The sequence below is a fragment of the Magnolia sinica genome, chromosome 1 (genome assembly GCF_029962835.1).
Source record: "Magnolia sinica isolate HGM2019 chromosome 1, MsV1, whole genome shotgun sequence".
NCBI classification, from domain to species: domain Eukaryota; kingdom Viridiplantae; phylum Streptophyta; class Magnoliopsida; order Magnoliales; family Magnoliaceae; genus Magnolia; species Magnolia sinica.
The window spans coordinates 111,005,609-111,018,359 of record NC_080573.1 but is presented as its reverse complement, the minus strand read 5'-3'; the positions used below and the strand labels follow the sequence as shown (position 1 = coordinate 111,018,359).

Here is a 12,751-nt window from a genome sequence, read left to right as displayed (position 1 = left end):
TGCTTGTTCTAGCTGAGGAAGGGGCATCTCACCATCTCCTTTTTTCAGGGGATTCCATTCTACATCTTTGATTAATGCATCTTTTAGTTATCTTCAAACATTTGAGAAAAAAATACACCAAACATAAGAAATCAGGCATTGCACTCGTCAAGTGAGCCACACATGTATGTTGAATTTGGACTGGTTTTTTTTTTTTTTTCAAAACCATCCATTTCCGCATACAAGTGCGATCTTCGTGATCAGCAGACCAGCATAGTTTCTTGGTCCCGGACATGTTTCATAGTCTAAGTAGCTGTGAAGCAGAAGCCCCGTATTCTATCAAAAAATCCCAAATTCCAATACTGTAGTAGTAGTATAAACCTGGACAAGAGGCAACATGTAAGCAAGAGTCTTCCCAGAGCCGGTGTGAGACCCCAACACGATACTCTTCCCTTCTAGAACGGCGGGAATTCCGATGCCCTGAATCTCGGTGGGGACGGAAATGCCCATCTCCTCGACGGCCCCCATCACCTCATCCTCAAGACCCAGCTCCCCGAAGCTGGAGAAGACCATCGCCGCGCCCTTCTTCTTCTTATCTGCATCGTTTTTCTCCCTGCCGACGGGAGCGGAAGCAGTTGTTCGATGGGGCTGTGGGTTTTTAGCAGAATCTCGGAGGTGTCTGATCCTGAGCTTTTCAAGTAGTAGAGAGTGGCGCATGGGCTGGAGCTGGAGGTCTGGGTCGAGTGTGGTGGTGGTGGTTGTCGTGGAGAAGCAACGGGGTGTAAATGCTATGAGGGGTGAAGATTTGAACGGTGATGATGATAGGAGGGGCATGGATTTGAATGGTGATGATGGTAGCTTGTAGGTGAAGTATGATTTGGAGGAAGAGAAGAGAGATTGAGAGAGGAAGGTTTTTGAGGAGAAGGAGAGGTTGGGGAGTGTTCTTCCTCCCATGGCTTCCCTTTTCGATTGTTGCGGCTGCTGCTGCTGCAAGCCTGCAAATAGGTAACAGATATTTAGGTGATGCTGATATTGACTTAATTTACCAAAATGCCCTCAGAACCGTTTGGATGGGGTCCCATCACGGAACTCTTCCAGGAGGCTCAGATGGTGTCCATCTTTTGGGCGCTTAAAGGCGGCACGTGTGAACCACTTACCAATTTTCGGCTGGCCATTGTGATGCACGTGCAGGCCTTGACGATGGGCTGTGTACTTGTGGCTCATGTGAGGGCTAAAAGACACGCAATGCAATGCAATGCAGATTCACAGTAAAATGTAGTGTGGGATCTTCAAGGTGAATTTAGTCAAATTAATTAGAATCTCTTCATATTTAACTGTCCAATAGACACCCGACAATTATATAATTAGCTGATAACATGTGTAACTTCTTTATAACATATCTAAATTGAGGTCCATAATTTAATAAGTCTAATTTGAATAATTACATCTTAATATATGTGATTTGGAAAAGGAGCTTGTCAACGGTGAGAAGGCTCAAGGCCCATTCCAAACATCCAAAAATAAATTGATTTATTATTTTATCATGGATACTCATGGAAAAGGATGAAGGCCCATTTCAAATATCTTGTGTTTATCTTGTTCGATTGAATATATTATCCCTGTGCTCATATTTGTGTATTAGCTACCACACGGCCGAAATATCACTAGTTTATGTATTGAATTTGAATTCCATACCTGCCATGACTAGAGAGAAAAATAATAATAAAATTGTTATGATGTGATTGAGCCTTATCATCACAATATGCATTTATTGTAGTAGTACTAACAACCTCAATGATGATGCGGACCAATCACAATATAGAAAATATAAATTTCTATTTGTGACGAACAAAAGAACTGAACTCTCATATATTACATCCTATATATAATAGGACATAAGGGCAGGGTTTGGTGGGGCCGACTTAGGTATCAGTCACCAGCCTATGCTAACTCAACCCAATCATCAAACTTAGGGCGTGTTTGGATTCACGTTTGCAAGTGTATAGTATTGTATTAATCACCTTGATGAGACATGTCCTTTGTTTGTTTTCGAACGGTTAGGCGACGCATTCTATGTGCGCGAATACTATGTGGAACCAATTTTCCTCATCGATGTAGAGTATTTGGTGACGACTATGTAGCATCCGGTCCTATCTCTTCGCTGTATCGTATTGAAGAGAGATAGACGTCGAAAACTTTCCATTTCAAGGTAGATGTTGAGAGAACGGGCGATACTATACTCCTTCTCTATAGATCACCTCCCTTACCCTGCATGTCGAAGATGAACTGAGATTATTCCAGTACCTTGCTGCCACATTCCTTTTTGCAAACCGGCTGTTTGTGCTTCTCAGTCCAACTGTGCAGTGCACTTGCTTCGGGTGTGATCCTCCATTATATGAAAATCGGTTTGAATTCATCCAACGACCTTTATCAAGATCAGATTCTATCTTTATACGGTCAGGCGTATACACCCTATTTCCCATCTCTATACGTATAGGGGCAATGGTGGGGCAATCTTATTGGACAATTTATAAAATATTCAGGTTGAGGGACAAAGTATTCATCTAAGGCGACAAAAATTATTGGACAAAGTATTCGGGTTGAGGGACAAAGTATTCTGTTGTTTACATGAGGTGCTACATTATTGGACGATTTTACAAGTTTCTTTTTACATCAACACCGTTAATGACGTCATCATTCCATGTTTTACAATGGATTAACGATCATAATTGTTCAATTATAATATGATACATGGATAAGATTAATCACAACAACCACATTGGGCCCCGCCTGGGATAGAATGTATGAGACTTACAAATTATGACAGTACTACACAGCCTACCCATATTTAAATGTGTATACAATGAATGTCCATTATACGTCCTTTCCAAACATTGTATTGTACATTCTGTATACATGCTTGGACAATACTTCCTATCTAAACATTGAGTTGAGGCATATTTGTGATAGATGTATTCTGAAAATCACCTAACGTATTTGTGAACAATACCCGAATACAATATTATATACCGCAAACGTGAATCCAAACACCCCCTTGGAATTTAGCTCTAAGGTCTAAGCACTGGCGGTTAACAGCTAGGGTGGTTGGCGCATTGCCTCTCTCGTATTGAAGCCACTATGACATTGGCTTTTTTAGGTTGGGTGACCCAGCTGGGCTTAAGCACCTGGCCTGGATTTCAAAACGTAGGCCCACTCCTCGAGCCAAGTTTAGGGTACAATAAATGGCTACGCTAATACTTTGGTGGTGAGATAATGTGATGAGATTTGATTGATAGCGTTAGTGAGTTCTTTTCTTGTTCTCTTTTTTTTTTTTGATTTTCAGCTGAGCCCTGTCCTGGCTCATCTTCGACAGTGTACACCTCTGGGTCGAATCTCACCGCATCATTTTACCATGGAAGTGGGCAGTGAGCTACCTATCATACAATTCACTTATGCATGACGGGGCAATGTCACGTGGACATGTTCGGATCCGTTCTTTGCCACAGGTGAGAGAATGCTTTTTGTCGTGATATGATCGGGTCTAATCATCACACGCTGATGGAAGCGGATTGGCTGGTGTATTGGCGTTAGCCAGTTCCGTCGGTCCCATCATAAGTATGTGTTAAATCCAAACCGTTCATCCATTTTCTGAGCTAGTCTTAAGGCTTGAGCCAAAAAATAAGACAGATCTAAAGATCAAGTGAACCACACTGCAAACAACAATGAGAGATTGAACATCTACCATTGAAACTCTTTTGGGGTTATAGAAGTTTTCGTATCAATATGAAATTTGCTTTTTTTCTTCATTCATGTGTTTTTCACCTTATTAACGGATTGGATGGAAATAAATGTCATGGTGGGCCTTGCAAATTTTCTTACGGTGGATATGTTTCAATTTTGGTCTAATGCCTTATAATGATCTTTTAAAATGGATGAACAGCATGAATATAATAAATACATCATCGCGTGGCAACTTTAATCTAATTTGAACAGTTAGTACAACTCGGAAGATGGTTCTGGTTGTCACACAACACGTATCTACACCAGTACTGATAACATTAGTGGGTGACCGGACCAATCACTCTACTGGGAAAATATAAATTTTCTGTAAGTATACGTCAAGTAGGGTTAGACCCGAACGGGCTAAAATAACTCGAGCTCAATAATACTGGGTTTACATGGCCATTTGAACAGGGGACACTTTTTTCCTGCTCATATAAAGTGATGGATGATGCACACGTGGCAAACAAATAACTTAAAATAAACTGTCCAACCGTAGGTAGCCGCCTCCATGCATCGTGAACCAAAAATTACTCTAATCTGGTTATGTAATTATAGGACTTAAGGACATTTATTGGGCGGTCATCCAATGGTCTAATTTCAAAACAATAAGTGTCCACGAATCAGATGATATAATTATCCAAAAAATATCATTTTCAGAGTATAGCTTAGAGACAGTGCGTCGCACAATTTAGTCGGTTTGTTCTAATTAATACACGCCACGTCAACCATTTCAAGTGCCTGGATATAGAGCGTTCCTACGCAGTCGGAGCATCATATCACTCTTTCGCTTTCCCTCTCATTCAAAAACGAAGGCGCCAGCCTGCGGAGAATCTCTTCTACCGTTCGATCAATGTCGACGATCTTCATCGCCGTCCAATGCTACCAATGCTCTACCATGCAGGAAAATTACATCACCGCCCCTCTCTCCTTCCCTTTCTCTCTATCCTCACGTGCTCCTCACGTGCATCCCGTCCTACTCCTTGCAGGTGAAGCAGCAGAAGAAGAGCAGCAACAAATGGACCTGCGTCATCTGCAACGAGAAGCAGTCCGTGCGCAAGGTGTTCGCGCGTGGATTCCTCGCCAGGGATGTCCGCAAATTCGTTCAGTCCTTCAACCTTTCCCGCCAAAACGGAGAAGAAACCCTAACAGCCCCTTCTTCAGAATCCCGAATCGGCTCTGATTCATCTCCTTCTGGAAGCTTCCAGAAGAAGAAGAGAAGCGACTGGGCCGAGTATCTGGGCCACGAAGAGCACAGCTTCCAAGAAGAAGAAGGTATTATCTGATCGATAAAGAGGCTAATCTTGGGTTAGTTTTGATTAATATTGATTTGGGTTTTTTTAATATCATATTTTGAAATTTTAGGGTTTGGTTTTGAATCTGAGATTGAGATTGTGACGGAATTGCCGAAGGAGATGAAGCAGCTTTTGAAGCCGGTTTTCAGGAAGAGAAAACAAAGGCCTGTGCTCCAACTGCAAGGTAAATTCCTCTTCTTCTTCCTGATTTTGTTGAAATTTTGGTTTTGAAAAAATAAAAAATTCGTAAATTTCATTTTGCCGCCAAAATGATGTTGAAATTTTTCAAAAGAAAACTGTGGTTTTCTTTAGTCCCACATCGGAAATGGGGAAAATAAGTTTTGTGGTTTATGCGTGGTGTGTGTAGTATCCTTACTTGGAGTCTTGGAGGTTGAGAAGCTCGGGTTGCGTAACGTGCGCAATGTGGCTATAGTGGCGCACGTGCGCAGCGTGTCACTTTCTCGCGACCTCATGTGAACTGTTGCGAGAGGGTGTGAGTGGTATGAGATAAGCCTGGGTTTTATAGGCTACAGAGAATGGTCGGATTATTGATCCGAAACGGTCACCCGTTTTGAGAATGGCTAGCAGCCTTAAAAGCCACGTTCCAAAAATGGACGGGCAATGATGATCCAATGGTAAGATATTTCGATCCAACGATCTGAAATGGCCCAAATTTATTATCAACGGTAAGGAACATTTTTTAAAAGTAACCCATCAGCAATTCATAAGGGGGCGAATCACGCTTTAAGGACAGCCTGGTGATAACAAAGAAATAACTTTTCTTTAATTGTTTTTATTTTTCGGTGTCTCCAACATATTTCACAACAGATTTACCTCTACTCTTACAACCATGCAAGAAAGTGATAGAATGCCCTCATTATTTGTTGAGGTTGTATTTGTTTACACCTTCTCTGTAATCTAGTAGGGGAATAGCTGAATGACGACTATTTCCTTCTCAAGATACGTGACAGTGTCGCTTGTGAGAGCAGAATCCTAGCTGTTTATCAGGTGGGCCTCCCCATGTATCAGCTCTGGTTGTCACTCAGGTCACACCCCATATCTGTATGCTGAATGTGGCCAATTGATGATTATTTTTGACCAACCGTTTTCTTTCCCCATATGAATGGCCCACTTGATGGACGGCCTGGAATTATGGAATCCTCCATCTCGAGGATACCTGTAGGTAAGTATCACCAGTCATTTAGTTCCTACTGATGGGGCCTGCAGTTTAGTAATTCCAGCCATTGATCTTATGGAGCCCACAATGATGTGCCGTTCCTGAAAAATCCCAGAGCCCAAAATCTAAGTTAGGTCAATGAAGTGAGAGATGATGTAGATGTTATGCAGCAGGCAGCACACATGTTCACATGGTGAACTCGAGCAAGGTCCATGCGATTCATCTGGTAGGGCGCACTCAAAGAATTCCCTCACCCGAAAATCAGGTTGATCCACATATCAGGCGGGCAACATGTGTATAATTTATTCCAATGGATCCAATCGGATCGGGTGAAATTTAGATATCTGCACTCTGTATTCATAATCATCCAGTTAGGATCAATCTGTGTTGAAGATGGACTGTTGGCCATTTCTCTAGCTGTGCATTTTTCTCATGTCATACAGTCTTGGGCCGCATGGCCTGCTTGATGACTAGATTTGTCTATTTTTTGGGCTAGGGCATCCTCACAGTGCGCCCTGATGAATGGCCCAAATCTCATACTTGGGCCAAGGAACATGTCATCCTCCAGGGCCTATCTAATCACTGTATCACTGTAAATAAAAGTTTCTTTGACCTAAACAAGATGCTGCATCCACTGCCCATGGAACCAATCAGGACGGACCGATTGTTGGTCACTTTATCGATGGGCCCATGGACAAAAGTTACAGTAATTGGATGTTTTAAATGATTGTATCTACACCTACAATCTTTTCATGTTGCTCTAACTTTTGCAGATGATGGATCAGAGAGTTATAAACCCCAACCTGCACCATTTTTGGGCTATGATTCATCAAGAAGTGGCAACCCCTTAATCTGGCCATTTGCATGCTGTTGATCTGATGGCTAAGATAGTCTAGTGGCCCATGATTTTTGTGCTATGGCTTGTGCATGTGGTGGTCCACAGATCTCTCTGTATCTCCTTATGCTAGACAACTCTACCATGTGCACAGTGGAGATGCTAAAGATGAAAAAATCAACCATCTCTAGCATTGCTTTCCAAGATTTTGCTAAGAGCCATTTCTTTCCATAGCGATTTGTGTGTGTGTGTGTGTGTGTGTGTGTAAGGTATCAGCCATTGAAATTTCACAAGGGCAGTATAATGTTTTCATGTTTTTCTTTCTTTTTACATTTTGTTATGGTTCCTTTTGCTGTTTACATAACAGTAACCCTCCATGGCCATTATATTTGTGTAATGCTGTAACTTGATTTTGGCAGACAACCATGAGTCGAACAAATGCCCAAAGAAAATGGCTAAACAGGCATGCAAATGGAGTGATTACTTGGAAACAGAGAACGACAAGATGTTCGAAATAGAGAAAGGTTCCCCAAATCCTTACAATTCATGGAACGGCGAAGGTGTTTTACAGAGCCAGTTCAATGATCAAAGAGTGGAAGAAGATATCCACCCCAACTTCATGTGACTATCGTACATTTCTCAGACCTTTCAAAAAAAAGAGCATACAATACCATCAATACTTCATGTTGTTTGATTCCATTGTTTTCGTCTTCAAATGTTGCCTTTACGTGGCTTACTGAAAACAACACCCTACCCGTTTAGTTGCTGATGCTTTGTCTATGTTGAGTAATTCTGTTTGGCTGTTGAGTATTGTTTGGCCGGCACGAGGTGCTGTTGCCTCACTAGTCTTTGCTTCGATGCTCTTTTGGGTTTTGATGTTATGAATTTTTGTGATCAGCTGCACAAAAGCCTCTTCGACATTTATATTTTCCAATGCTGATGTCTCCAGGAAACAAAGCCCTTCTTGCTCTGCGAAATCCTGCCCTTCTCTTTCACCAACATTCCTCATGTGACCCAAATCTGATTTGTTCCCAACGAGCACAATCACCATGTCGGAGTGGCCGAAATTCCTTACCTCTTCTAACCATTTCTTCATATTATCGAACGTCACACGCCGTGTTATGTCATAGACTAGCAAGGCGCCGAGAGCGCCTCTGTAGTAAGAGCTGGTGACTGCTCTAAATCTGTGGAAAGAATGCATTTGTACAAACAAAAATTCCCTTAGAGGTATTTGATAATCAGTGATTGAAAAAGATCCAAATGCCCATGCAAATTTTGTGTGATTCTAGGGCTTAGAAACTGCAGCCATTATGAAATTGCCGGGATGAGCTCCGTGATTACGTGATGTAATCTGGTGGGAGGGCCCACAACTGGCAACTACTTGATTGGGATCAGGCAGTTGTGACATTGACTCATGCTGAATTTTGTTGTGGTTGATTCTCATTGGATCAGAATGCTTATCTTGATGTCCGTCCCTACAAACCAAACTTACATGCAACATCCCCACAAATAAGGCACATGTATGCAATCCGAGCTGTGCATTAGGTGGACCTCATCATTGTAGCGACCTTGTCCAAAACGTGGGCCCAAGTCCTAGCATTGAATTGGATCATTAAATGACCATTAAATCAACTCCTTTTAATCATCCATTTTTTGCTCAAGTCCAAAAATTAGGATTGTCCAACTCCCTTTTTAAAAAAAATTCCTCACCAAGACAAATAGTGGCACCCTCCTGATGAGTGGTTCCATCCAAACGTGTCCCGATCACACGTGCTCTGACATGTAGAGATGTGTTTGTAAGATTAGCATTAATCAGGTCCATTGTTCTTTCTTAATCAAATTAATGTGACCTGTCGCTCTCTCCTTTTCTTTTATAATCATCAAAGGATTTAGAGGAACTGAAAAAAAAGGCCAGCAAGTACATGAAATGCCCATACATCAAATTTCCCTAGTTAATGGTATCACTAAGTTAAGACAGAAGGCTTACCGTTCTTGGCCGGCAGTATCCCATATCTGTATCTTGATGGTCTTATCACCGACGCTCATGTTCCGGTAAGCAAATTCAACCCCAATGGTTGGTTTAGAATCGAAGCGGAATTCATTTTGAGCGAACCTTGAGAGGAGGTTTGACTTACCAACAGCGCTGTCGCCGACCAGCACAGACTTAAATAGATAGTCACAAACATCGTCGAAGGGGCCGGCCATGCTCCTGCTCATGTTCTACCACAAGAGGGATGATGATGACCATATGATGGTATATGATGGAGGGGATGATGGGGACATTTTCAAAAGGAAGGGATGGAGAAGAAGTTGTTGGGTCATGGTCATGGATTTAAATCCTACTAGAAAGCTTTTATTAGTGCTTGTATTTAGAGGGAATGGGACAAGGAGGAAAATGACCTGAGGCAGTTTTGTTCTCTTCCATTACAGGTAGTTGGACTGGTTCTCCTTACCTTATCCAAAATTCCGTGGGCCCAAGTGGCCCACCTATGGTTTTATGGATCATTGGACATGATGGGTCTTTCATGGATTGCATGCCACCTCAAAATCATCCCGACCGGATGATTACCAGCATTCGAATAAGAACCTGCAAAATGGATTGTAAGATCATATTCTCTCTTGCCACCAATCTGCATTCCTCAATTGTATGGATGTGATCATCTAATCATGGTGATTTTTGGTCCATGTACTGCCTGTTTCTGACTCCTATCTGATGGTCCATCATGATCATAGATGGGCCCACTTGGGAACTGTATAAGAATTCATGCAGTAATAAGCTAAAAGGAATTTGTCCCATGTCATAGCTAGTCTGAATGTCATCAAATACAATATAACACTAAAAATCTCTATTGGCTCACTTAATTATTTATTATCTAAGTAATTAAAAAACTCAGTAGAGTATTTTATTTGAGGGAGGTTTGTTAGAATACATTCTCATGATTGTTTGACTTTTTTCAAAAGAAAAGAGCCAAACAATCAAAGGGTTGAGATATTCCAATCAAAGAGATTATCTTTTGGATACCCCCTTAAAAGGTGAGGCCCATCATGTAAACGGCTTTGATCATTGAAAGATGACCTCGAATCTAGTGGTTAAAGTCTTCATGTGCATACATGTGAATGTATTCTTGAAAACCTCTTATTTGATAATCGATCAGTTCTAAATAATTAAGCAATTGGAATTTTCAGTGACATTTTTTATTTGAAGACATTGAAACGAGACATGATCCTTCTTAACTTATTCAGATGCAAATTCCACTATGGGTTCGAGGTGGGCCCACCTATGATCATTCCAGACCATCTGATAGGAGGGTTCCACAAACATGACCCAAAAATCGCCCAGATCAGATGGTCTGAATTACCCAATTAAGGGCCTGCAAAACGGACGGTAGGAAATTTTCTACTATTATTGCCCAATTTGGGTGTCCTTGGTTTGATGGCTTAGATCGTCCGATCATGGTGATTCTGTGTCCAAGTTCAATCCACTGTTGAACCCTCCTATCCAATGGCCGTGATTGATCATAGGTGGGCCCCACCTGGGACCAACAGAGGAATTCCTACCGCTTGTGATTTTCTCTCCTCTGGTCATCCTCTGCCAAAATTTGTAGTTTACACCTACACCTATCCACACCCTACAATGGCATTTTTCTAAATTGATATCATTTCTGATTTGAGGTTCGTCCAAACGCACACGCGATGAGTAGGCGTAGTTTAGCCAAAAGAGGTTTGCCAGAGCCTACAATACATTCCCAGGTATTGGGATGAGATAACATGTTGATTGTGGACTGTAGCGGTTGGATCTGGGTCCGGTTGGACGATCGAAACCGTTTACATGATGGGCCTTTGTGTGGATGGTGGATAACCAACAAGGAAAACCCACATTGGAATATTTTCACACTTTGAATTTTCATTTGAATATGGCCTTCTCTTTAACTTCTGTTTTGTGGGCCACTGATCTAACTAGAATCTTCCGATTTTAAAGATTTTCGAGGTATCCACCTTCTTTTGTGCATCTCTTTAGATCAATGGTTTGGATGGTCTAAGATGATCCTAGATCCAACGGCTATATGCCCAACGGATCCTAAAAACAATAGAGAAATGCTCCTGTGCTCTCAGAGCACCGTAAGATATATTGCTCTTATTTGCATAGGGTCAGTTGCACGGTCCAATCAAACGATCTGAACTGTCCATTCAGTCCAAAATACATTCCATGGCATGCCTTGGAAAAAAGATCACCGATTGGAATCCAATCTACCCTTGGTTGGTTTTACTTTTCGTAGCCAGCCTTTTAGCAAGCCATGGATGGATTGGTTCAAAGAGGTTCTTCCTAGTCATAAGCAATCTATGAATGGATGGATCGAATTGCCGATGGGGTTTTTTGAAACGATCTTGACCGTCCATATTAAAGGTGAGAGATCATATGATTATGAATGTCAAGTCAACGTGATATTTACATGGTGTCCCATGAAATATGTGTTGAACCTAGTGGACGGTCTAGATCAATTGATTGGGCTGTTGAAGAGTCCCAATACAGCTAGGAGTACTACAGCTTATAGTGCTCTGAGATCATTGGAGCATTCCTCAAAAGCCGTACAGCCAGCTAATGCACACGCTACCACCTATGACAGCATGGCACACTGGTGAGATATCCTAGCCATCCATCATGTGGACCTTACCCTGCCGTGCTACTGCCGAAAGATAAAGGTGGTTCCCTCAGTAGGTTGGTCAATTTTTCACAACGTAGATTTTTATTTTTATTTTTTCTACTAATTGTGGCCTACTGAACTAGTGGATCTTTTTGATGGATGGCTGGATATTGCACGTGTCTGCCACGTTGGCATACATGGTAGCGTGTGCATGAACTGAGTTGTACATACGTGTGGACGTTCTGCTTTTTTATTATAATGGCTTCAGCTTTCTCTCTCTAAACACTAATTTTATTGCTTTTATGGCACCTTTTATTTTTTTATATCACCAAAATGCCATCATATAAGTTGTTCCATCCTCTGGGTCCGGTTAAATTATGAATGGGCTCCATTCCTTATTCGATCTCATCCATTCAATTTAATTAGATGGCCATAAACTATTAAAGAGTGTTTTTCAGTTTTCAAAGAGAAGTTCTCTGTGACCCATAATGGCATTGATATTGTTTATTAATTTTAAATTGTTTCCTTCGATGCAGTCTATCTTAAATGAGTTTTGTTTTAAAATTTTAACTAGTGACATGAAATTAAAACTCCTTTTATATGAAAGAGTTGGATTTGCTTCATGACAAGCCAATGTGCCCCATATAAAATATGTGATTGATTCTTATGATGGGACCTTGTCACGGGAAGACCATTTGACTGTTTTTGTTTTTCTTATTCATTTTTCTTTTATGGCAAGGTACCATACCAAGAGTTAAAGTTTCTTAGATGGTTAGTAGTTATATAGATCGCCACAACTTTTTAGGAGACCACAACAATCTCCATTGAAACTCCTTTGAAGTTCTAGTGGAGCTCAATACACTCTCTAAGTTGAAGTTGATGATTTTTTGAAAGTTTTTCGGTCATACACTTTGACATAAAAACTATGTCTATTAAAGGTACGTTCTTTTATGTGTTATGTTTATTTTTTAAAGATGGTTATCAATGGTCGGATTTTATGAAATGGAGGGGGTGGTGGTTCCCTTTGTAGGTGTTTTTCTTC

The 12,751-nt window shown here is 41.2% G+C and overlaps 3 protein-coding genes across 3 annotated transcripts in view; 1 reads left to right on the top strand and 2 right to left on the bottom strand.

The window, feature by feature from the left end:
* Positions 1-978, bottom strand: part of LOC131253969 (DEAD-box ATP-dependent RNA helicase 39) — a 34,083-nt gene extending 33,105 nt beyond the window's left edge. Inside the window, exon 1 of the mRNA XM_058255048.1 lies at positions 361-978. Within this exon, the coding sequence (XP_058111031.1) occupies positions 361-933 (573 nt within the window). The 5' untranslated portion in view covers positions 934-978. The remainder of the gene's footprint in view (positions 1-360) is intronic.
* Positions 979-3,435: 2,457 nt separating this feature from the next.
* On the top strand, positions 3,436-7,870 carry LOC131248364 (uncharacterized). The gene is made up of 4 exons (XM_058248631.1): positions 3,436-3,485; positions 4,526-5,034; positions 5,125-5,238; positions 7,486-7,870. Exons 1-4 carry the CDS (start codon positions 3,436-3,438, stop codon positions 7,689-7,691), a joined length of 879 nt encoding a protein of 292 aa, XP_058104614.1. The 3' UTR covers positions 7,692-7,870.
* Positions 7,800-9,373, bottom strand: LOC131253958 (ras-related protein RABA6a-like). Its single transcript, XM_058255046.1, has 2 exons — positions 9,054-9,373; positions 7,800-8,250 (listed from the first exon to the last, which is right to left on the bottom strand). Exons 1-2 carry the CDS (start codon positions 9,281-9,283, stop codon positions 7,800-7,802), a joined length of 681 nt encoding a protein of 226 aa, XP_058111029.1. The 5' UTR covers positions 9,284-9,373.
* Positions 9,374-12,751: the final 3,378 nt, after the last annotated feature.

What these genes read in the sequence shown, in the direction of transcription:
- LOC131248364 (XM_058248631.1), top strand. Translation starts at nt 3,436, where the DNA reads ATGACGGGGCAATGTCACGTGGACATGTTCGGATCCGTTCTTTGCCAC. An exon ending in CAGCTTCCAAGAAGAAGAAG is followed by an intron (nt 5,035 to 5,124) that starts GTATTATCTGAT and finishes TTGAAATTTTAG; the next exon opens with GGTTTGGTTTTGAATCTGAG. An exon ending in GCCTGTGCTCCAACTGCAAG is followed by an intron (nt 5,239 to 7,485) that starts GTAAATTCCTCT and finishes TGATTTTGGCAG; the next exon opens with ACAACCATGAGTCGAACAAA.
- LOC131253958 (XM_058255046.1), bottom strand. Translation starts at nt 9,283, where the DNA reads ATGAGCAGGAGCATGGCCGGCCCCTTCGACGATGTTTGTGACTATCTA. An exon ending in GATACTGCCGGCCAAGAACG is followed by an intron (nt 8,251 to 9,053) that starts GTAAGCCTTCTG and finishes TTCTTTCCACAG; the next exon opens with ATTTAGAGCAGTCACCAGCT.